Source organism: Saccostrea cucullata, unplaced genomic scaffold (genome assembly GCF_032062105.1).
Source record: "Saccostrea cucullata isolate Sc308-1 unplaced genomic scaffold, CSIRO_AGI_Scuc_v1 ctg920, whole genome shotgun sequence".
Classification (NCBI taxonomy): Eukaryota; Metazoa; Mollusca; class Bivalvia; order Ostreida; family Ostreidae; genus Saccostrea; species Saccostrea cuccullata.
This window is the reverse complement of record NW_026941267.1, coordinates 72,660-98,445: the sequence shown is the minus strand read 5'-3', so window position 1 is coordinate 98,445 and position 25,786 is coordinate 72,660. Positions and strand designations below refer to the sequence as shown.

The 25,786-nt window shown below is 31.6% G+C and overlaps 2 protein-coding genes across 2 annotated transcripts; one reads left to right on the top strand and one right to left on the bottom strand.

Moving 5' to 3' along the window:
- Window positions 1–650: 650 nt before the first annotated feature.
- Window positions 651–7,184, bottom strand: LOC134257522 (uncharacterized). The gene is made up of 4 exons (XM_062740127.1): window positions 7,062–7,184; window positions 5,148–5,357; window positions 2,880–3,036; window positions 651–980 (listed from the first exon to the last, which is right to left on the bottom strand). The coding sequence occupies exons 1-4, from the start codon at window positions 7,182–7,184 to the stop codon at window positions 712–714; spliced, it is 759 nt and encodes a 252-aa protein (XP_062596111.1). The 3' UTR covers window positions 651–711.
- Window positions 7,185–19,695: 12,511 nt separating this feature from the next.
- On the top strand, window positions 19,696–23,029 carry LOC134257527 (uncharacterized). Its single transcript, XM_062740131.1, has 2 exons — window positions 19,696–19,814; window positions 21,852–23,029. Exon 2 carries the CDS (start codon window positions 21,872–21,874, stop codon window positions 22,556–22,558), a length of 687 nt encoding a protein of 228 aa, XP_062596115.1. The 5' UTR covers window positions 19,696–19,814; window positions 21,852–21,871; the 3' UTR covers window positions 22,559–23,029.
- Window positions 23,030–25,786: the final 2,757 nt, after the last annotated feature.

Sequence of the window (25,786 nt, the reverse complement as noted above, 5' to 3'; positions counted from 1 at the left end):
AATATACAGATTAGTTAAATAATGTGCCTAGGTTTAGGGAATGGAAGGTTGTTAATTGACCGATGCTGGAAAGTGGAGAAATTCTCCAAAAAAATATTGAGCCGTAAATTGCACCTTTTTTGCATTACGAGATCTGTAGCGTTATGGTCAAAGACAAATATATAAAACCATAACGCTACAGATCTGCAGCTAATAGCAAAGCATATTTCGTTTTAATAGCTTATATGAAAAAGAATGATAGAGGAAATATCAGAAAATCCATTGGTATGTTGATATGTTTAATTGCATGTAAATAATACCTAGTTTGTGATTTCCAATTATTTTGTTACCGGTTGATATTAGTTATACTTGTATCCGTAGTAAACTGCTCCTTGAGCAACGACTATGTCAGCTTTCTTTGGAATGACAACAGTCCTCTCTGGAAAATACTCTCTCACTTTTTTGTGTACCAATTTGGTATTGGCATAGCCACCGATTATACATACACATTTAATATACTGTTCTTGTTTCCTGAAAAATGATCATCTATCAATTTCTTGATTTCTTCTAATATATTAGTAAACATGTCTTCCAACTGTGAAACATAAATGCAAAGAAAACAGTCTTTGTTGACTTCTTTCCAAGAAATGCTTTTCTCCTCTGCGTGTTTTTCATTGTTGAATCTTTTAATTTGCATTTGTGGCGAACTCTTCCTCCCCTCAGTTAGTGTTTTCATAATAGATGGTATAGTATTTCAACAGGTTCTGCACCTAACTTGAATGTGTTTTTGTTTGTCTTTATCTTTTCAAATGAGAGATGTAACTCTTCTAATTCTGCCTTATTTCTTTCGAAGTCTTCCATTACATCTAATCCAAAAATTCTGTTTAGAAAATTTAGGGATCCATCTTCAACACTTTTTGTCCCCCATTCTCTTCTGTCTGGTTCATCTGCTTGATCTTTTCCCTCTTTTTGTGCAGTTAGAATTGTCAATTCACACGCACCTGAAACAATAATGTATGGTTTAAAAATAAACTTTACTTTACTAACACATAAGATTTCAAGTTCTAAGATAAACTTTTATAGGACTATAGGATATAGGCTTAAATAAATGACTTATGAAAGTAGGTTGAGGTAGATATTGTGTTAAAATATAAAAAAAAATGTTGCGTTTTATCGGCAATAGCTATAACTGAAAATTTAATCTTCATTAAGCACAGCTGATACAATATATATATATATCTCGATTGGTACTTTTTTTCACGGTTTGATGTTTAAATTATGTGACTTATTAATTTTTACAGCATTAAAAAATTGTAAACTTTTTTATGATTAAAAAATGAATACATGACCCCCCCCCCCCCTCCCACCCCCTCTTTACACCCAATTACTGTGAAACTTGAAATTAGAATTTGAACATGACGTTTTAACCTATTAATTTTACTTACAATTAACATACATATAAATGAGGTTGTTATATCAGGATTTTTAAGGATTTTTAACAAAATCAATTGACCTTAAAGAAACGTCGATTTTACATGATTCTACATGTACAATGCTGCAACAGCACAGGTTTTAATAGGTATTATTTATGAGGTTTGCTGAAAAATAAATTTAACTGTGCATCACGAGGGATGAGCGATAGTCAGATTAGATTCCTGGGTAGATGGAAATCGGATGCATTTAAATATTACATAAGACATATGACACCATGTTGATATATGCTTGAGTGGAAGTGGATCCTCGGAGCAGATTTGTTTTGTTATTTGTGTAGGATCTCGACTTTGAAGTGATTTTCAAGAGTTTTAACGTATGGGGGCATATGTTTATCCCTCATCCAGAACAATAGTGCCTAAGTCATTTGTTAATACTTAGGCTGGTAGGTGACAAGATCGCGTGCATATAAACATTTAAAATGGTGAGGAAGCTTACAGTGTGAAATATTTTCCAATATGGGGGCATATGTCTATCCCTCATCTGAAACATTGCTCGAGACAGTCCTTAAATGAATACCACATACATGTGAACTTAGTAAAAAACAGCGAATACGATGATGATTTGCGACTATAAGGGCATACGTTTATCCCTTATCGGACATTCTACATGGTGATTCTTTAATACTTGGGACCCACAGACATAATACACTAGGAATAGTAAACTCATTGGGTTGTGATGGGGGCATATGTTTATCCCTCATAAGACACTTGTGAATTCAAATTGTTGTTTTATTGCATTACGGGACATATGTTTATTCCCATGTTTGTAAATTTTACTCACTTTTGGTATGATTTATGTTTGAGGTGTGTTACCATTTATTTTTCCTTTATGGGTCTGAACTTTCCCTAATTCGGTCAAGTCAGTGGCGTTTTCAGACCCATTTTCATGATTTTTCTGTTAAATCTAAGTGGTAATTACTGTAAATTTGGATTATCTCCCTTTACAAAATTGGTTTTATTTCTCATCTTGATATCTTGTGTCTGCTAAAAATTATATGTCATTATCAATAATACTTTTGAGAATTTCAAACAAATTATTAAACGTCACAAAGGTGGCAACACACGACAAACTGTTTAACAGACTTTTTACTCATTGAAGGAGGATAAGATAAGGTGTTCTAGCTTTGAAAGGATTATAGAAAGAAATTAACCAGTTGATGGGTAACCGGGGTATCAAAATACTTATTGCATTAAAATAAAAGTATTGTTTGTGATGATTCGTCTCTGTTGTTGGAAAAAGTTAAGTAGAAATGATTTTAAAATTTTACTTTTCATGGTGGTTATAATTTGTGGGTCTCTCCAAACATGCACCTCGATCCACGAAAATTAATTCCCACGGAAATAAGTGATTTCACTGTTTTCCAAATGATAATTTTAAACAATCATATGTATATTTTGTTTACTTACTGCTGCCTATGTCTAATATTGCATACTTTGTTTCGTCACTAAATGATAAGTGGTCCACATTAAAGTTCTGACACAAAACATCGGCCTTTACTTCATGTAAAAAAGGGGAAACCACTTCAGCTTTGGACACAGTTATGGTTCTCTTGGCTCCTTTTATCTAATTTAATCCAGAAGTCTCTGTTGAGACTGAAGCTCTACTGGTTTGTACTTATAGCAAAGGAAGAGAAAAGTACTTTAGCAGTTGCAATTTGAAACTTTACAACAGCAATAAATAAAATAATGATCCTTGATTATAAGTCTCTTTATGTTCTTAGTGTAGTCTACTTGCATTCCACATTATATTAAAATAGACAAAAACTGTATTTGGAGTAGCATTTTGAGAATATTGAACAGAAATTTCTATTTTTAGTAACAAGAGCAATAATTTCATCGAAGTCAAAAAACCGATACACAGAATTGTGTATCTTAGTGTAGTCTACTTGAGTGGAAAGTTATACTGAATCAAACTAAAAATTTTGGAGACATGGCAATTTGAAAGAAATTCACAGAAATTTTCTATTTTTAGTAACCATGACAACACCGTTCATCGAAATCAAAAACCGATGCACAGAATTATGTATCTTAGTGTAGTCTACTTGTGTGCCAAATTATATTGAAATCGGACCAAAAGTGTAGGAAGAGTAGCATTTTGAAAGAATTCAACAGAAATTTCTATTTTTAGTAACAACGGCAACACTGCTCATCGAAATCAAAAACTGACGCACAGAATTATGTATCTTAGTGTAGTCTACTTGTGTGCCAAGTTATATTGAAATCGGACCAAAACTGTACGAGGATTAGCGTTTTGAAAGAATTTAACAGAATTTTCTATTTTTAGTAACCATGGCAACACCGTTCATCGAAATCGAAAACTGATGCACAGAATTTTGTATCTTAGTGTAGTCTACTTTTGTGCCAAGTTAAAATGAAATCAGACCAAAACTGTAGGAGGAGTAGCATTTTGAAAGAATTTTACAGAAATTTCTATTTTTAGTATCCATGGCACCACCGTTCATCGAAATCAAAAACCGATGCACAGAATTATGTATCTTACTGTAGTCTACTTGTGTGCCAAGTTATATTGAAATCGGACCAAAACTGTATGAGGAGTAGCATTTTGAAAGAATTTCACAGAAATTTCTATTTTTAGTAACCATGACAACACCGTTCATCGAAATTGAAAACTGATGCACAGAATTATGTATCTTAGTGTAGTCTACTTGTGTGCCAAGTTATATTGTAATCTGACCAAAACTGTAGGAGGAGTAGCATTTTGAAAGAATTTCACAGAAATTTCTATTTTTAGTAACCATGGCAACACCGTTCATCGAAATCAAAAACCGATGCACAGAATTATGTATCTTAGTGTAGTCTACTTGTGTACAAAATTATATTGAAATTGAACCAAAACTGTAGGAGGAGTAGCATTTTGAAAAATTGTTTACAGACGGACGGACAGACAGACAGACGGACGACACATTACTATCGCATAAGCTCTTCTGGTCTCTGACCAGTAGAGCTAAAAAAAAAACAATGACCCACTCATATTAGATAATGTGTACTGAAAGTAACAAAAACAAGAATTACGAATAAAATGAAGCACAATGAAATGAATATAATGCTATTGTTCACGATTTTCGCTTCTAATAATTATTAAGCTAGATAGCAAAATGGAAAGCAATTGTTCAATTTAACAGCATAATGTACATAAATTATTTTGGCCCTGTACAATTTTGCCTGTTTCTTTTTCTTTTCTTCTCTTTCTCTCTCTTTCTTTCTCTCTCTCTCTCGATCTCTCTCTCTCTCTCTCGATCTCTCTCTCTCTCTCTCTTTGCTTCAAGTAATATCACTGTGATGTGTTATTAGTGCATGTATCTATCATAATTTTATTATCTTTTATCTTTTATTTCTTGTTTCTGTTACTTATAAGCAAATGATTTTGATCTGAATTTGGTTCAAATTAAAAATGTTTTTGAAAAAAATGTCAGTTCTCACCACATAAGCTTATATTTGTCTGTTTTACTATAACTCTACTTACAATTGAGGAGAACATAAAAATAAAAATTTATCTAATTATTTAATTAAGATTTCATCATCGAAAAATATTCTGCTAGGTTTTGTATATGAAATGAAATTAAATTTACATTTTCCGCCTCAGCCTGCAAAGATATAAGACTTTTTTTTGTTTTGTTTTGTTTTTGTTTTTGTTTTTGTTTTTAAAACACTCACCTCTCCTGATTCCTTTATTGCGTCATTAAATGTTTTCATGAGATCTTTCTTTGAATATTTCCAATGGCTTGGGATAGTAATTACATATTCTATATTTTCTGGGTGTTTAGCATGTTGAAGTGTCTCGTTGGCCCTTTCCTTGACTTTTCTTACAATATAGTCAAGTATCTTGGTATAAATTTTAGCATGGCTAAGTTGGAGTTCTCTACCCTACAAAACATTTTTATTATAGTGTATATTTACATGATTGTATGTTTATATATGTTACTGTGGTTTCATCAATTTTCGTTGGCATCAATTTTCGTGGATTTTGTTAAACAAGACATTTTTGAGGATACGTAATTTCGTGGACAAAGGCATTGCCTATACAAATGAATATCATATTTCTTAATTCAATGTACATTTAAATTCGTGGATCTGCTCAACAACGAAATCCACGATAATTGGTGCTCAACGAATATTGATGAAACCACAGTATAGTGCATTTTGAAAGTTACATACTATAATGCTTAGATTATCAGTTTTCTATAATGCGAAACTGATATTCTATCTCTAGTATATGAATTTAATTTCGATACAATTACATGAGTATAGTACTTAATCATGTCAGAAAAGTTATTAGAACGTAGGGTGATTGATTGTTGGACTGTTGGTTTGTAATTGGTTGAATCGTTGGCTGTTGTGTAGTGGTGATGTGATTAAATTTTCAGATGAAATAAGCAATGCGTTCTTTGCATGCCGTGTTTACTGAAATATGTTATAATAAATATTTTGAAAGGTTAATCATTTTGTCCTTAGTCGGGAAAGGAGTATTACACGCCCTAACAAGAATTGACTTCTGTTACTGAAACTAGAGTTTGCCATAGTTAAATATAGTAAACTTTTTAATATTTTAATAAAGTTTAAACCTTTAATCTCGAATTTATGTTTAAAATAAAGAGTGTTGATGTTTTGGAAGTTCTATGGTCGATAGAATGACCTTCTCAGTAAATACAATTTGACATTCAGTCAGATACTGATTGACGATTTTCATACTTATTTTTTGGCAAATATTTTAAAGATAAATTTGTAAACAATGGTCTAACAGAAATAAAGTTTCTGTAATTTCCAATTATGACAAGGAGCACATGGTAAATGTGAAGGGTCAAAAAGGGTTGGTCACTCCTCCATGGCACCGGTCACGGTAGCCTAGTGGTAGAGCGTTCGCTTCGTGATCGGGAGGCCCGGGTTCGATTCTCGTTCGCGGCGCCGCGTCATACCTAAGACGTAAACAAAGGTAGTGACTGTTCCTTCGCCAAGCGCTCGGCACTAGAAGTGAAAGTCACGGGTCTTTCGGATATGACCTTAAAAACGTAGGTCCCGTGTCACGGTAGGCGCTGGCACGATAAAGAACCCTCACTGCTCAATGGCCCTGAGTGCCGAGTATAGGTCTAAATTTGAAGCCCTTCACCGGCATACGGTGACGTCTCCATATGAGTGAAAAATTCTCAAGAGGGACGTAAAACAATATACAATCAATCAATCAATCACTCCTCCATGGCACCTAGACACACCTCTGATGTTTTATAGGGCAGTGTTTGCTTTGCTCCTATTTGTATTGGTTCATGGACTGTTGAGATTGACTACTGTTTGTTAGCACCATGTATTTCATTGTCATTTTTAAACTACACACCAATGGTTATTTTATTTCATAAAATACTAGTAATTATTGTCAAGTGCAGTTGAGCAGATAGAATGTCATATTTTTTTATTTGTTTTTATGGCGTTTGCATTTTTTTGTCAGAACTCTGATATATGTAATGTCATTCATCACCTTTTGATTGTTTTTTAATAAAATTTTTAAAATGTTTCCTACTTCCTAATGGTGTAATTTGTAACCTTAATTATGATATTAACAAAATCAGATGAAGTTACCTCTGGTGAAATTAGATTCATTTTGTGGATAAAAATGCTTTTTTCAGTTCCCCTTAGTTTAATGAATCTATCTAGAGCGTCATAGCCAAAAAACTCCTCTTTTTCCAAGACAAGAATCGACATTGGTTGTTTTCTAGTAGGCTTTTCATGGTGCTCATTTATGACGTGGACTTTCTTTGCATCTGTATGATCTTGTACAGCCCATCCAAAGTACGACTCACTTATTTCTATTGAAACAATGTACCTGTTTCCTACAAAAAGGACATTGAAAAACCGTTGTACATACGCAGCTATTAAAAATATCAATATAATACTACTTACTTTCTCCAAACTAATATTTTTGGCGAATCACATATTTACTCAAAGATTCAAAATTTCAAGAATGCTCAATGTCATTAAATAAGTATTTTTTTCATTGTTCATATTTTAATGTTTTTCAAACTTTGACTAAACGTTTTGATTTATTCTTTCGTCTAAGCTTTGATTTAAAACAATGAATCTTCACTTTGTTAGCAAGTCCTTAGTTAACAATATTTTCATAGCAAATTTTAATATTTTCATAATTATGACAATCCGCTTTAATTTTCGTGATATTTGTTTTTTAAATAACCATTTTTTTATATTGATATTGGGAAACTTATTTCTTCATTTTAAAACCCTATTTATATATGTAATGAGTAATTTTTATGTTGTCTAAGAACAATACTTTCATTAACAAATTTCAAACAAGGAAAGGTGCCTGTGTTACAAATGAAATAACAAAATATGAACGGTTATATCAATAAAAAATATATGTTGTTAAAAAAAGAATGTATCTTAATATTTTTTTTTCATTTTATTTATTTTGATTTTGATTTAAAAAAAAAACTGTTTTTGTTTTTATGTCCCTGAAATCAAATGCGTGTATTAGTATGCAACGGGTATATAGATTTCCCACTAACGACCATCCGACATTTGACCGCTGTTTGTTTGTCTGCAAGAGATTGATTCTGCCATTAATCCTCAGATTATTTGGATATTTGAACTGTATTACAATCAAACAATCAGTTAAGGCGAAAGAGAAAAGCAACTCCAAAACCTCCTCCAACGCTGCTAATGGAGAAAACTTTTTGCATTCGATGAATAAATCGTCCGATTACGGCATATCAAACGCTGATAGCGAAGTTAAGGATAGGTTATCGAGACCCATTAAAGAACATCTCCAAATCAGCGTGCTTGCAAAATTATGATAAGCAAAACTAATTATTCCCGCGTTTGTTTACATCTTTTGTTTCTTACCTTGTGTACTTCTATTATACCGAATAGGTCCATTCTTTAAACGTGAGAAAAAATACAATATATATTGCATATAACGACATATAGATGTGTTTGACAGGGCAATATATAATTTTGAGATATTAGACACTCTTACATTTTTTTCATGAAAAAAGGGGGGCCAATTATCCACACTTCAGGTGCCTGTGAACAGGTCCTATTTATTTTATTACATAATTATATTCAAAACACCATACGCATACAGAATTAAAACGCCTTATCAGAATTCCTTAGAAACAAATATTTGCAGCGGGTTTCAGTTAATATTCCACCAAACTTCTTTCTTTTTCCTCACTAACTTATCAATATTTACAACAGTGATGTTGAAACTTCAGATGTTGCGTAATCCATTATAACAAAGAATTTGGTGTACCTTGTCATTGGACTTTTGCAATTTAAAAGAAATTCTAACTGTAAACAGGAGTATTCTGAAATTGAGTTTAAGGACATGTAATACAAACAAAAATTACTATGCCTGGTTCTGCTGATATGCCTTTATTTTTATTTATTACCTTACAGTATAGTTCTGCACAACACGCCGTCGCACTAACATACAGCTCGCCGTCGCGAAATGTGTCATAGCGCGCTTGCGTGTTGTGCACTTCGAACTTGCGTTAGCGTGAAAGCGTATTGCGTGTTAGTGCAACTGCTTGTTTGTGACGAGAACTATGAATGGAGTGACGGAAATCGCATATACATGTACTACCTGCAGCAGGTACCAGGAGCAATCCTGCATCTTCTTCATCACTCGTGTATCTTCGACTCTCTGAAGAAAATCATTTATTATATATAGACACTATAGCAAAAAAGCTTTCTTTCATTTCTGTCAGTTAAAAATAGAATGTAAAAACAATAAAAAGTTATAAATGTTTGTATCTATGTAAATTCTTCATAAAGTACCTCTTTGGCATTTCATTGTCAAATAAATTATTGAATTATTTAAATTTTCAAAAGCTAGTAATAAATTTTAATGGATGTAAAGTCTATTTAAATGCAAATTGATTCACTCAACATTTCAAGTTACTGTTAGGTTGCTTGATACAAATGTGTGGCTTTACGAAATTAACCTTTATCGATTTCTGTAATACTTGACATCCATCAAAGCCTGTTTTTATTTTATAAGCCATTCTTTTTAATAGTTTTTTATTTTCGTTTGATTCTATTCTTTATTTTGCATCTAAGTAAATAATAAAGTTTTTTAAAAAATTCCACCGTATACTTTATCCCCCATTTCCAATGAAATAAAAATAGAAATAGGAAACTAGGTTAAAATGCCGTTGACATAAAAAGTTTTTATTGTTGAAAATCCTTTTTACAAAAAATACATGACAATCTGATACTGTATTCAAGTTGCCCAATTTTTGGTGAGTAAACGACATTCTGACTAGGAAATGACAAATATCTTCAATAATTCTTTTCAAAAATGCTCAAGTATCATTTAATCACATTTTATTTTAACCACATTTTATTTTTCAAAAAGATATCCAACAAAGGATAACTTCACCAAACGTTGAAATAGATTATTTAGCTTTTATGAGTATAATTTCATCAAATAAACAAAAAATAAAACACACGAAAGTATGGAAGCCCGTTGAGGCAAGCTCAAATAAATAATTAAGCTATTCAATGTAAAAAGATGGGATTTTGAGCTATTTCAAATAATTTTAAAATAGTAAAAATGCACTAGTAGATAACGATAAAAGTAAAATGAACCAAATTTACAAGACTGATAAGAAGAAAGGAGACAGTCATGTTGCACGTTACAAGTGTTGAAGACTTGCCTGGCCTTGATGAAAAGAAGAACGTCTGTGATTTTTCAATTTTTTTCCCGTAAATAATTATTCTATTTTATACGTTCATAAAGAGGCAGTTAATTCAAATTTTCACCAGGATATTTTTTTTGTAATTTATTTTTCCAATATCTGATAAAAACATGCGCTGCGCGCAAATTTCAATGTAAAATTCAATGTGCAATTAATTGGACATTAATCAAAACTTTGAAAATTCCTTTGATGGAACATTTCTATTTTGTAACATCTTCAAAATGCTATTTTGATAATAAATATCCGATCATTCGTTTATAAGGTAGAAAATATTATCATTATACATGTACATTGAATAGCTTACCTTTATTACTCTTAGACGCAGCCGATTGCTTTAAAAGGCAATATTTATTTCGTTTAAACAGGTTAGGAGAAATGATAATTTCGAGAAAATAGTGGTTATTCTTTTTTATAGCGAAATTATGTTATATTTCTGACCGTTATTGTCCTCGATTTCATCAAATAGCATGTTTAAAGTTGATGGCGCACGTCATGATTGGTATAAAATGGACACAAATTAGCACTCTTATATTTATGAATTTCAAATTTTTAAAAATTCTTAATCTCAATTTCACTCATACGTGTGTACAATCTATCTCTCAAAATAACTCAATCCACATTGAACTTAGATTGTCGAATTTACAGTAGATAGAGATCATTTAAACTGCATTGTAAGGGATATGTAGGTCCGTTGTGACAAACGGAAAAAAACTTTTTATGATATCATACTAAAATCTTTACCAGAATTAAAGATTTCTTCTACAACAGACAATTAAATACACTGTAAAAGGACAAAATTTGAATAAGTATTTTCAATCGAATATAACTATAAAGAACAATAACCATCTATAAATATATTAAAATATACTATTAACAGATTAAGAGAATATGAATTTTGAGTACAGCAAATGCAAACCTCTGAAATCAAGTGGCAAGGAAAAGTAAAAATACCCACCCGCCTTACGCTCTTTGTCATGATTGTATAAATGGAAAATCTGTTCTCAATCTAGTATAAAAAGTATTGCTTAACGATTTGTATGAAAGGCGTCAGCCAACATCCGACCCCGCAACAAAATGTATTTGTATAAAAGATCATACTAATATCTATGGAAGCAAATGTTGACTTCAAACAAAATTGTAAACATACCCTTAATTATTCAACTCGTTTTTCAAAAAAACTGCTTCATTTTAAGAATTGTTCGTACGAACAATACTTATAGTATGTTCTTGCATATTGATTCAACCATGAGATAAAGACCTCATATGTTGTTTTCTTTATCAAATTTTAACAATAAATAATATTCAACTTTAGTTCTACCAAATAAGTACTATTCAAGGTTAGTAATCTAATATGGTTTATGTTTAAATGACATGTCAATTCTTATTGCAGTAAAGAAAATCACTTTTAACCACAGGTGGGTTGTTTCCATGGTAAAACCGCAAAAAAACAAATAATCCTAATCTGCATAGAGTGTTTTGTTGCAAAGTCCTTATGATGCATATTTTCCTGTCTTTAATTCTATGTTTTTCCTTAAGACAGTAGCATTAACCCAAACTTTGTTATTGATTTTGCTTGGTTACACTTTGTTACCATGGTAACAATAGAATATATTTATAGAGTAATGTTGCTTATAACTATAAACTTAAGGTCAAACATTTTCATTCTTTTTATTAGTTGTTGATTGAGTTTGAGCATGTAGCACCTTTCATTAGTGAATATTGAGCATTTTTTGGCATATTTAAGCATTTAAAATGTATTCCAATGTATCTTGGTTACCAGTTACTTAGAGATCTGAACAGTTTCTTTGCAGCATTAGTGGCTACAAGGTGTCGAATTTTTCGTGTTTCGTATTTCTTTCAAGGCTCGATTAAGATTATTAGTAGCTGAAAATCTCATTTTTAATTTTTTTTTTTAACCAACACAAGCAAAAGATATTTATTTCATTTTTTTCTGAGTCAAGTACTAACATTTGGGTGAAGTTTCATAAAAATCGGTGACCATGCATGGCACAGAATTTAATGTGGTTACCGAAAATGGCTCATTAGTAATTCTTCAATGCGACATTGCGTTTTGTTGCCTTCCCGCACCCTTACTGCCTTTGAGCGTGCATTCACACACATATGCCTCCACAAAGCGATTTCTTACCAGTTCTTGACAGAAATACTGAAACTTTCAGATGTTTACTAAAGAAAATTCTCATTGATTCTCCTATGCTTTTAATGTTCCTTTCACTTTTTAAAACTCCAAATCCATTCAACTTGTCAAAAAATATACAAAATTTCAAACTTCGAAGCAGTTCAGATGTGATTGAAAATTTTTAATTATTATGCAACTATTACCTTTAACTTATAACATACTTGAAATTGAATGATTGTTAAAAAGATTTTTTATATAGTAAATTTGCAATATTTAGATTTGAAATTAGTTTTTTAAATCAACTGTAAGCCAACAAAATTTGCAATTTAAGACGCAATAAACTTAAAATTTTAAGTAAGATTTATTCTATGTTCTGACTCAAATGTCAAGTTTTACCTTGGACTTGATTCTAAAGATATATTGCCTCAAAATGTAAAATATTAAGAGATAGTTCATTCAATCCACCTACCTTTTTTGCATTTCCCTGTATAATGTATTATCATCCATACAACATACACAGTTAGCGCAATAATGATAAATAATAGAAGAATCGAAATTATCTGCCATATAACTTCCCTGCAGGTCGAACTTCTTTGTTTTAAGCTCCTAAAAAGATAAATGGATACCAAGACCCCCATAGTTTTACTTGAAAAGCATTCTGTTACGGATTGTAAAATTCAATAAACGATTTAACCATATTTAAATACTTTTTGGAAAAACGAGAAGATCTGGTTTTGTCACAAATTAATATTCCTTTTTTTATTTGAAATATATGATTTTACTTCAGATTTTTAGGATTTGTTGTAATTGAAGCATACAGTATGAAATGCAGATAAAAAGATTAACAAAATTTCTTAAATGCTAATTCCCATGGATGTACGTATATTTTAAATTGAAAAAGATTTTACCCATGGTTGATATTTCCTGTCGAATATTTAATATAGATATTAAATCATTCAAAAAAAATTCAATAAATCAGAAGTTAAAAAAAAAGAAATAGAGAGATTACATATCAGTACGTACTGGTCCCTGTTGACAAAGCAGGTAACAACATTGTCTTTGTTTGAAAGGCTCATTACATGAAATGTATTTTAGAAGAACCTGGATTTAATTCTACACGTGGAAATCCAACTTATGCTCACAGTTCCCTTTCTAAGAAATTCTTCAAAACCATATGTCAGTTTTGAATTTTTTAATATCCAAAAGAACCAAAAAAATTTTTAGCTACCATTTATATATTGCATTTGGTAGCATAAATTCTATAATTATTTATATCTATATAAAGTATTATGCGATAAACCAAACGTATGTAAACAAAAATGTGCAATTACCTTGGTATGGAAGCGTTGTAAACTGTGTTTGAGTTAGATGGACAAATGCAATGGGGAAAATGCTCTTTCGCTTACGTTTGGGACATTGAAACACATTTGATCTGTAAGGACACACACACGAAAATATTCCTTATTGAAGGGTTGTAAAGAACAATTTTTCAAGGAATGGTATGTTATTTGATTTTAATACGACAAAATTTAAAAACTTACATTTGTACACATCTGTGGAGTTGTAGGAAAATGGACAGCTTGTTTCACACTTGTTGTATGGGCTATCCTGTATTAAACCACCTAACATATTGAACTCAACACAGCTATGACCTTTTTAAAGAGAAATGCATAATCGTAACAAAAAGAAGGAAAAGGTCTAGTGATATTATTAATGAATTATAAATATTTATATATTAATTTGCTTACAAGTTTTAAACTCACCAATGACATGAACTGCTGGTGCACATACTTCCAACGTTGAGTTGGCATAACTGTCAATGACACAATGATATACAAATTTATTTGGTTGAATGCATTCTTGTTTCACCAGCCAACATTTCTTTGCTTCTGCCCGCCATTTCCATTCCGATTGAGTTTTTGGACAAGATGACACGTAAGTGATTGTTTCTTTTGACGCTGGGCATGTTGCAATGCATCTTAAAACACAAAGTGACTGTAAAATAGAATTTTTTGTCTGTTATTTATATAATTGCTGTTAAAACACAAAATAAAAGTAATTGATAAAGAAATGTATGAGATATTTACATTTCTAAATTTTAAAATTGTATTTTAACGACTGATCAAAATAATTTTCTGAGTCATGAAAGTAGCAAGAGTTAATATATAAGTTGAAAAACAATTGAACTACTGCTTCAAAGTCAAACGAAAAGTCTCAGTTTGAATATCTCACGACTTGCAATCCAATAAAGATCATTAAACATTTCCTTTATCTGTAATGCATCTGCATGTTTTACCCAAACATTGGCATACCAGAAAATGAATGAACCACACAAAATTGAATAGCATATTCCCTTTGTCGTTGTCTCAAAGCGTGTTTTCCTGAAACAAATAAAAGATAACAGAAATAACGAAAATTGATATTGTTAACTATTATAACGATAGTACACTGTAATTAACTTAAGTTAACTATGGTATTAACCTTTTCCCAATACTGAACAAATACTTTTCTACAGTAAATCAAATAATTTTTTATCATATATTTGTTCTCATTAAACCTCTACTGTTATTACTCTATATATAACATTAATACCATTAAACTGTCTTTTTCACTGGGAAAATACTATTTTCCACATCTGAGGACTACTCTCGGAAAAAAAAAATCAGAGCTGCACCATGGGACTAAATCTTCATTATTATTTTTTTTTAGTAATCTTAACCAATGAAAGGGTTCAATGGCGGAGCGTTTAAGAAATCTCAAGTGAAGTTTGAACAGTCACATGATGAATGCATAGTACGTTTACTGAATGTAAGTCATCAACAAATTTCACTATCACAAGGAGATACCCTATTTGAAATTAAAAATCCAAGCAATTAATTGTTTCTGTATACTTTGTACTACCTGGAAAGTGCTGCTGCCTTGAATAGAATTCGGGTTTTAATAGTTAAAATTTCAAGTAAGTATTCCTATGTCGAAATATGTTTGACCTTTACCAAATATTTTGTGTACTTATAAAGTCACACTCTCGATTTAAAGAAAGCAGCAGCACAAGTTAAGGAACGTATCATTTATTTATATTTATTTAGTGTATGCCTTTGCGAAAGAACGTTTTAATGAGACACCTCGATGTAAAATATACCTAACCTGAAAATAAAAACTCGACAAAAATTATTTAAATACATTCTCTCGAAAGTTAGTGAATAATCGCACCAAACAAAGGTTATACATTGGTATTAAACAGCCTATTAAAAAACCTCTAAATAATATTCTGTTTTATAATAAAAGGCGTATTTCATTGTTAAAAAATTCCCCAATCTATCTCTCACAGCACATAAAATATGTCAATTTTACCAAAATGACGTCAGGGTTGACAAGTTCATCGAGATTTTTGACTTGTTTATCAACTTTTTTAAATGGATTGAGAAGTGTTATTGTTGTTTATTACGATAATGCAGTTTAATGTTGCTAATTATTTCATTTTCTGGTATTATGAGGAATGCATGAAAGTGAAATTTTTGCTTGACGTCACAGTAAACTTTTCCCGTATAAATTAGGCCCACCTCATTTTTTCAGCCTTAACAATGAGGCGTATAACCTTTTCATGACAAGGAGCACTTGGCGGATGTAACTGGTAAACAGGGAATGTTCACTCCTTCATTATACTTGATCCCACCTCTGATGTTTTTTAAGGTCCGTGTTTACTGTGCTCCTGTTTTGTATTGTTTTATGAACGTTTGACCTTGAAAACTGTTTGTTATCCCCATATATCTCATTATAGAAATACGGTTATAAACAGCTTCTATAATAAGAGGTCCATGAGCCTTATAGGTCACACGAGCATAACGCAAAAACTTTTAAATGACTGAATTTGGTTCATGTTTTAAGCAAGATGCTATGGCATTTAAAATTTTGATAGAATCACCATTGCTAATCATAACTATAACTTAGCACCCACTTACTTTAGTTACCGATAATTAATACCAATAGGCAGGGTAGGGAGAAAAAAATGCATTTCAACTAATCAGTAACATTCAGCAATATCAGAAGTGACCCTTCCGAACATGAACCCCTAACCCTAGGTCCACACATTTCACAAATTTTGAAAAGGCATACTTTTGTATTAAAAATATGTGTTTAGTATCAAAAAGCAGATTTCAAGCAATTTATTTTCAATTTATAAGTACAGACCCCCCTCCCCCCAATGGTATCTCTGACCAAAGGGCCTTGAAATTTACAATTGTGAAAGAAGAGCCCTCGCACACCATAACAATAAAGATAGTTCATCTGCTTATTGCCCAGGAGCATAGTGAAAATACATTGTATCTATGACATGGGCCATGAAATTAACAATTTTGGTTGAGGCATTATTGCTCACAATAATTAAGTACTTAGTTAGTTTATTTTATACCTTGAAACAGATACGAAGATTTTCAAAGAATAAATGAATTCTCACAATATAATTATTAGAACCCCGCATTAACACAAACACCCTTGACCCTGGGGCTACAAAATTCACAATTTGGGTAGATTCTTTTGCTTATTATAACTATTGACTTAGTTAGTTTATTTCAATGAATATCAACAATAAATGCATTTTCACTCTATAATCAACAGAGACCGTTCACGGTAGCCTAGTAGTAGAGCGTTCGCTTCGTGATCAGGAGGCCCGGGTTCGATTCTCGTTCGCGGCGCCGCGTCAAACCTAAAACGTAAAAAATAGGTAGTGACTGTTCCTTCGTCAAGCGCTCGGCAGCAGAAGTAAAAGTCACGGGTCTTTCGGATATGACCTTAAAAACGTAGGTCCCGTGTTACGATAGGCGCTGGCACGATAAAGAACCCTCACTGCTCAATATACAATACAATCAATCAATCAAAATAATCAACAGAAACCCACCCTAACACCAGAATCCATAAAATTCACAATTTTGGTAAAGGCACTCCTGCTCATCATAACTATGTGCTAAGTTAGTTTATTCATACCCAGGAGCAGAGAAGAAGATTTTCAAAGTATTGATGCATTTTCACTATAGAATCAATATAGCGCTACCCCAGCACTAGAGCCCCTGACACTCGGGCAATAAAACTCACAATTTTGGTAGAAGACTTAATGCGGATTGCATTTTTGCCAACAGTTTGACTGCTTGATGTACAGGAGTAAAGAAGAGATTTGTAAATTCATTAAATTTGGTGGTTTTGGCCCCCACCTCCAGCCCCAGGCCCCAGGTGTTCCCCTTTACCCACAGATGCTGTACATCAAATTTGGTTGAAATTGGTTCAGCGGTTTCAGACGACACACGACACAGAACACACTACGCACGACGGACGATGACGAACGAAAACGGATAACAGTAGGTCACCTAAGTGACTCAGGACCTAATAATAGAGTACCGTTCACCCTAGCTCACTCGGTAGAGCGCTCACTCCGAGACCAGAAGTTCGTGAATTCTATTTCGACCACGACTGATCTAAGTCGATTACAAAAAACAAGTAGCAACTGTACATTCACCATGCGCTTGGCAGTGAAGTGAAAGCTCGAGTCCGTTGAATCCGACCTTAAAAACCGAGAACTTTTGTCACAACATGCGTTTGCACGATACAGTTCCTGAAATGTTCTTCTTTTCAATTTTTTCGTTCGATCAACGTTCGTTCAGCGTGCGTTCTCTGTTCGCTCTACCTTCACAGTTTTGTGTTCACGGTTCACCGTGCCCCCGTTTTCACCGTTCAAACAACGTTCACTGTTCGCTCTTCATTCTGTTTACTTTGCGTTCACCTTGCGTTTAGCGTTCACTTATCATTCAGTCTTTATTGTCATTTGGAACTCCGGAGTAAAAAGACTTATCAGTTTAATGGTAAGGATTTACACGTTCTTATTTTAATAACTAAGATACCGTAGTTGAAAAATAATTTTTTCATAGCAAGAATGATATACGGTAATTATACTTTTTATGTTTATGACTTAGCTGTTACGTTATTCATTAAATTTCTCTGGAAAACATGTTGTTATGAGCTTTGTAAATACCTATGTATGTAGAACGATAATGAAATTTTGAATTTTGATAAGGGCAATGTCTTCGTCAATCGATGAATAATAATGCAGGTCTATTGATTAACAATTGGTGCATATATACGGAAAAAAATGTTCCTACATGTAATACGTATTTATAAATGATGCAAGAAAACGTGTTAGAACTAGTTCCAAGAATTATAAAAAGTACATCGCATGAACCAGGCATGAATAATTTGCCCCAGCATTATTCGGGTTAAATCAAATTCATAGTGAACAATTATTCGTATGTCGTTAAAATTTTACGATCATTCTAGTTGTACATATTTTGTTTTCTTATTTTAAACATATCTCGTGACAAACAGTGTAAGTGTGGTTAGTTTGGTCGAACTAGGTGGAAACCTCATACATACAGATTCAATGTTAGAATTAATCATTTTATTTAAACAAATGCTTATTAAAATACTTACAGGATTACCGGTATAATGATTTTCTAGGAATATTTAAAGGCGTGGTTCCTATGTTCCTATAGCTGGAAATAATACACAGTAGGATCGAAAACGGAACATAAAATAAAATAAATTTAATAATCTATTAGATAATTCATCATTAATCACAAATTTATGCCAGACTTAATTTTGAACAAGGAAGATAGTGATAAAAGATGTCAAATGCATGTTGAGCGTAGGGCGCCACAAAGCTAGATTTCTTCGCTTCTATTTCCTTTCAAAAGTTATTTTTGGAAAATTAAGCCAGACTACATTTTCAGTTGATTTCCCGGAACTTTGTTTTATTTTTGATAAGCTTATAAATGTATGACTGGGAAATCAAGATCATTCTGGTATCCAAATCTTTGAATTTAAAGGCATCTAAATGTACATGTAAAAAGCCTCCGGAAAATGAAATCAAATCCTTTATATTCAATTGCAGGAATTGCTGTGTTACAGCTTTATTCAATCAGTGGAGAAATTTCAAAGTGCGATGGGTAATTCATTTTTTTTTAAAGAAATTTTAATTTCTTTTTAACTTTGTTTTTGATTTATCGTTTTATCAATGAAAAACTTCAGGTCATTTTTACTTTTTACAGAAAAAATGGTTTAAGATGTTGCTCGGGATACAAATGGAATGACGAATACGGAAATTGTACCAGTAAGTTTTTTTCAGCATAAACCTAAAATATGTGAATTTTATTGTTAAAAGGAATTCAAATGGAATTTAAAGAGCAAAATCATTTTAATTGCCATTGTTATGTAAAGAAATATTATACTTCTTTGCCATTGACTTATTTAGAAACTGATGCGTGTTCTATTCATGCTTTTATATGCTTCTGTTTTATTTAGAATGCCCTTCCGGATATTACGGTTTGGATTGTTCTCGTGTTTGTCCCTTTCCTAATTATGGAGACAACTGCATAAAAAGGTGTGGATGTGAAGCACAAATATGCCATTTCGCACGTGGCTGTGTCCTTCATACAGGTGATATTTAATTCAATTTAATAAAGCATCTGCTCATATAAAGGTTTCCCTTTACTAAAAAAAAAAGAATTAAAAAGTATTTTAAAGGTTTGAAGTTCTTCAAGACAAGTTGGTTGCCTAGATGGATTGACTACATTTTTCCCCGGTTCAGTTTCTTTTGTTTTCATTTCATAGATATCGTTTCAATATCACTTTTTGTTAGTTTTTTTTAATAAAGGTATTTCCTCTGACAGTGTATTTCCACATATATTTTTCATCCGAAATAGAGAAGAGGCAAAAAGGGATTTTTTTAAAAGACTTTCTAGTCTTTTTTGCTTCTGTTTTGTAGACTCCTACACAAAAACCTTGAAAGAAACATCACCTTACAGAACATCAGTTAAACAATCAAGAGGTATTTCTTCTTTTATCTTAATATTCTATGTAAAATAAAAAGAAATATAAAAACTCCAATATTTTATTTATTTCTTGATTCTATGATTAATTCATTTTCCCTGTTAGGTTTAAAGTTCCAACCATCTATTAATTCCTTTAACCAAATACTACCTCCAGAAATTACATCCCAATTTACCGCTATTCCTCGACTATAGCCATCCGCAAAATTAATATAATTTAGATCTAAAGAACTCACTGCATAATTTGGACCTGTCATGATATTAATTTTTTGACTACCACCCTCTTTAACATTTCATACATTTCAGAATAAAGTAGATCCTTGGTGTTTTAATTTCCTTAATCAAAAATTCTTTTTGAGAATCCAAGTATTGGAAAAAACAGGTTTAAGAAAATACGATGTTCTTGAATTTCAATTTGCAGAAAAAAGTGTATATTTGTCTACGTTCCGCAAAACAAAAAAAGTATAACCACGATCAAAAAGTTAAATCATTTTTTCATCTTAAGAAAGAGACCTCTCATTGTGTAATTTGGATTGGCGATTGTGCTCTACATGAAATATTGGAAAAAAAATGGTTATTTGATTTAGACCATTTAAAAGGAATTTACAGGATATGTGGAAAATTATTCGTGACGTCATAATACATTCACTAAATTGTATCAGTTCAATACCTGTATGATTATCAAGAGTTCAAGATATAATAACTGCATTCTCAGCGTACACTGGGCAGTTTTGATTTTACAGAAATTATCAAAGCTTAAATAGCCTCTACATGGCTTTAATTCTTTGCTTATACCTTTTATCTTTTTATTGCCCACGGTAATAAATGCAAATAATGAGAGTTTTTTTCTGTGTTTATCGACTTTCAGATTGGTATACATGCGTTTGCACAACATCAAATGCCGAACACTTATATCAGCATCGCAAAATTGCATTTTTGTCCCAAATTTGACATAAGTTGTGAATTTCTCAATTTAGTATTGATTTTATATGTCTCAAGTGTTTTGAAACGTAGATAAACATGTCAGTTATTTAAAGATGGTAAAATTGACGAAATATCACTATTATTACATGGTTTTTATACTTATTGGCAGTAAATTGAATTTTGACATTTGATCAAAGTTTGCTAGTTACCTAAAAAAAAAAACTTTTTTTTATTTTACAAATGAATGTTCTCCATTTCAATGAGAAACGGGAGTATAACAGGTCAAGTCTTTGCATCAGACTAAACACTTAAAAAAAAATAAAAAAAAAATTAAATTCTTTTTTTTCAACATAAAATATTGTATCAAAAAATAAATACATAGTAATGAACAAATAATTAAGATTTAGTGGCATAACTAGTATTTTTTTTTTTATTTCCTTCGTTTTTTTGTTTATTTGTTTGTTTGTTTGTTTTAATTGAAAAGTGCATTTTCCCTTTAATTGTCATCCGGCTTTAAAATTGACTAGGGAATGAAATGGTATAATGTAAGTCGCCTTATTTGAAAGATTTAGATTATCTTGAATTTAAAGGAACTTTTAAAATACTTGCACGCTACAAAATATTTTTTCAATATATTCTCTTAAAATTTAAATAGAAAAATATGGTTTAAAGATATTTTTAGTTTTACTGAAAAATATCGAATGCTCTGTTTCAATTTTAGATTATGGAAAATTGAATTCGATGCTTACAACAAAAACAATACCATCAGTTTTTGGGGATTTTGATAAAAAGGAGAACTCGACTCACCTCATAGAAGCAAATATCAAAGTCATTTTTTCTACCACTTTTGCTTCTCGGGGCTTTGAGAAATACAAAAACAGGAATGAAAATAACAACAACTTTCAATTTCCTATTCAAATTGGTATTGCCTCTATTCTTCTTTTCTTTTTGCTTCTTGTATTTGCGCATTTCATTAAGAAATTAGTAAGGAGACAGAAAACAAAAGGAATCCAAACGCTTAAACCAAAAGATTTTTCAAGTGAATCAGATCATTACCATAGCTTAGGTAACATCGAGCAGAGCTACCCACTGCACCATGATAACGATGTAGTTTTTGATGGGGTCGCTGAAGTAAAAATCAAATATGATACTGAAACGAAAACATTTAAGGTTGGGTTCCAAACAAAACAGTCAAACCAAGAAGGAAGAAACCGGGGAGCTGCTTTTGACATTATGAAATCAGCTGATACAATAAAATTGAAAGAATGCTGCTCACTTCCTGTTGCCAATGTCAACATGAATATGGCATACATGTCCCCTGAGAGCATCGAAGAGCAATTACCTCTTATTCCTCACCCCCAAAATGAATCAAAGAGGAAAGACGAAGATTTTGGGAATCCATACCTTATAGCTGTTAAAGATGACTGAAATAATACCGTAATGAAACACCCCGAAATTTATTCTTTTTTTCCTAAACAATCACTTTTTATTTTTAAAATCATTTACTTGTCTTATAATGCCATGATATTTTTGGTGCATGAAGAAAGGAAATATCGATATCATAGAAAATGGAAACGTGATTTGGGAAGGGTTGGCGGTGATAGCAGACGAAATGATTAAGGAGGATAAAGGTTACAACTTTGGTTGCGTTTTCTATAACCTTTCGAAATTGTTCTCGTAATAGTGATATTTTGTGGTTTCCACTTCATATTCTTATCATTAAGGATATCTTGTGATATTACCTCAGTAATTTGCTACAGGCTTGAAAATACAAATATATTTAACTCCTGTGACATATGAACATTTTCAGAAATTCATTTCAAATTTCATAAAAGGATTAGCTTCTTCGTACTTCTATACCGGCTTAAAAATACTGATATAAAATAAATTGCAAAATAAATGGCAAATATTTAAAATTTATATTAAAAATGTAAGGAATATATTCTTTTGAAAATATGATCCTACGATATTTTGGCCTCAATTTTTCAACTCTTTAAATTTTCAAAATTATCAGACATAACATTGTCGAAATGCACATTTGATTCATCCAAATTGGTACCTTATACGATTTAATTAAAAAAATAACCCATTTACATTGGCTATCGAGACTGTACTCATTTTAATTTAAACTATATGCATAGTACTAACATCAATACATTCTAAATGTAAATATTGTATATATAACTGACTCCTTATTTATTTGAATTGCAGTTGAACTTGAAAGGTATTTTTTTTAAACACTGATATTTTAAATTCCAAGTTTGGGATATTGACCTCTTAACAATTGTATTGATGGAATTTTGACGGCTTAATCAGTGGGATATATGCCCTTTGTTCCATATCGTATTGATTTGACATTGATAATAGTGTTAATGGGATATCGGCCTTTTATATTCATTTGGTGTTACTTTGTGTATTCATAAACTTTGCTTTATGCACAATTTATTAAACTTGTGGCAGCAACTTTTGTTATTAATTGTTAATGAGATGATCCGACTCCCCATACCAAATTTGCCATAAATTAGGTCACCACAGCCAGATCCGCCAAACATTTAATAAATCTTATTGAATAAAAAAGAGTTCTTTATAATATTTACCATTGCTAATATTTCCCTTTTGAAACTTTTGAAAGCAAAGTGTATCTATAACTGTATAAATTCAGGTTCCTCGAGCGTCATAAACGTTTGACGTTTTTTTTCTTTGTGAGGTTATAAAGTTTTGACGTGCAAACAATAGATTACAAATATACCGTTTGTTTAAAAAAAAAAACATTTCAAACGTTGAAGTCATAGTCAGGCAATTATAAAATACGAATAAGTCACAATAAGGTGTCATTTTAAAACAATTATCGGGCTATAAATATTGGTACGAGATTAAATTCACCATAAAACTCAAATTAAATCTCCAATCTCGTCTACGTGAAAAGCTCAGCGTTTGTAAAAAAAAATATGAAAAGTCAGATGTGGTATTTTTTATGCAGTCTTATTGTTTTTATTTTATATTTATTTGATTGTTCATTAGATTGTTTGTTTTGTTACAAATATAAAACGTAATTATTATGTTTTTTAAAGTTTGTACATACATGTATAATATACACTGTGTAACTTGAAACAGCTTTGTACATTACATATGTAGTTCCATGGAAATTAAAGCATTTCCTGTTTAAAGCATTAAAACCTTGCATTATATTTTATATATACATTTCTTTTCCTACAAAAATAATTATGATTATGGTTTTATGTCACTCGGAATATTATTTTACTCATGAGATATGCCAGATAATTATAGTTTGGGGAGTGCCTGATTTAAACCTTTACTCGAGATCAAGGTCAATGTGCAATTCTTTTCATGAACACATGCCGTGGCAATTTTAATTGTCATGTCACGAAAAACAGCAATATTTGAAGCTCGTAGTGTCAAGCGAAAGATTTAATTTCTTAATTATATTCTGCACACTGAAGTATGCCGTGGCCCCATCTTGATTTTGAGACGTTTTGAAATGCGCTTAGCACATTGAGAATCCTAATTGATTTTAGTTTATGATTTTCAAAATAAAATTTTTAAGTTAACATTGTACGTATCATCAAAATATTATACTTATTGCAAGTTCAAAATAAGTTTGATTTTGCTTCATTTTTATATGACATGTTAATATGTATATCTTATAAAGTATTTTCTCATTTATTGTCTATTTAAAGACAACCAATTACATGTATAACATCACAGAAAATCATTCCTAGCAACAACATTGAAGGCAACAAGCGCATAACAAACCACAACATCTTGCAAAGAGCATATTTATAATTCAAGACAATATTCGATAGCATACGATTTTGATCCTAATACAAATTGTTTTACTTCCGTTTTCCACGACTGATTCACCTGCTCAAGTACATATACAATAAAGATAATATTTTCAATCAACCTCTGTTTCAAGGTCATTGCTGCAACATTTTTAAAACATTGACCATATACTAAATTTGTCAAGATAGCATACTTTCCTTTATTTTAAATTATTCATTGTATTAAAAATAAAAACAAATGAATTTATCCACAATAATTTAATTTTCAAGCAACTAAAAGCTCTAACTTATAAGTATTTTTATGCCCCCGTAAACGAAGTTTCGGGGGCATATAGTTTTTGTCGTTTCCGTCTGTCTATCTGTCTGTCTCTCTGTCTCTCTGTCTGTTTGTCGGCAAACACTTTAACCTTGCCCATAACTTTTGATTTAGTGGAGCTATGACTTTCATATTCATATGTGTATTCCTTTTGACAAGACCTTTCTTTGGGTACCACCAAATTTGACATTTTGATGTTGACCTTGGAGTTTGACCCACTTTTACATGGAAATTTTAAAATATTACTTTGGCCATATCTTTTGAACTGTAGACACCAGGACATTTATACTTCAGATATGTAATGTTTGTTAAAAGACCTTTCACAGGATAACAACAAACATGACCTTTTGACCTTGACCTTGTAGATTTCCGTACTTGTGACAAAACTTCAACCTTGGCCATAACTTTTGTATGGTAAAGGATGGGGCTTTCATCCTTCAAACATGTAATCCTTGTGAGAAGACCTTTCATTGGATACCAAGAACTTTGACCCTTTGACCTTGACCTTTGAGATTGACCTACTTTAAAAAAGCAAAC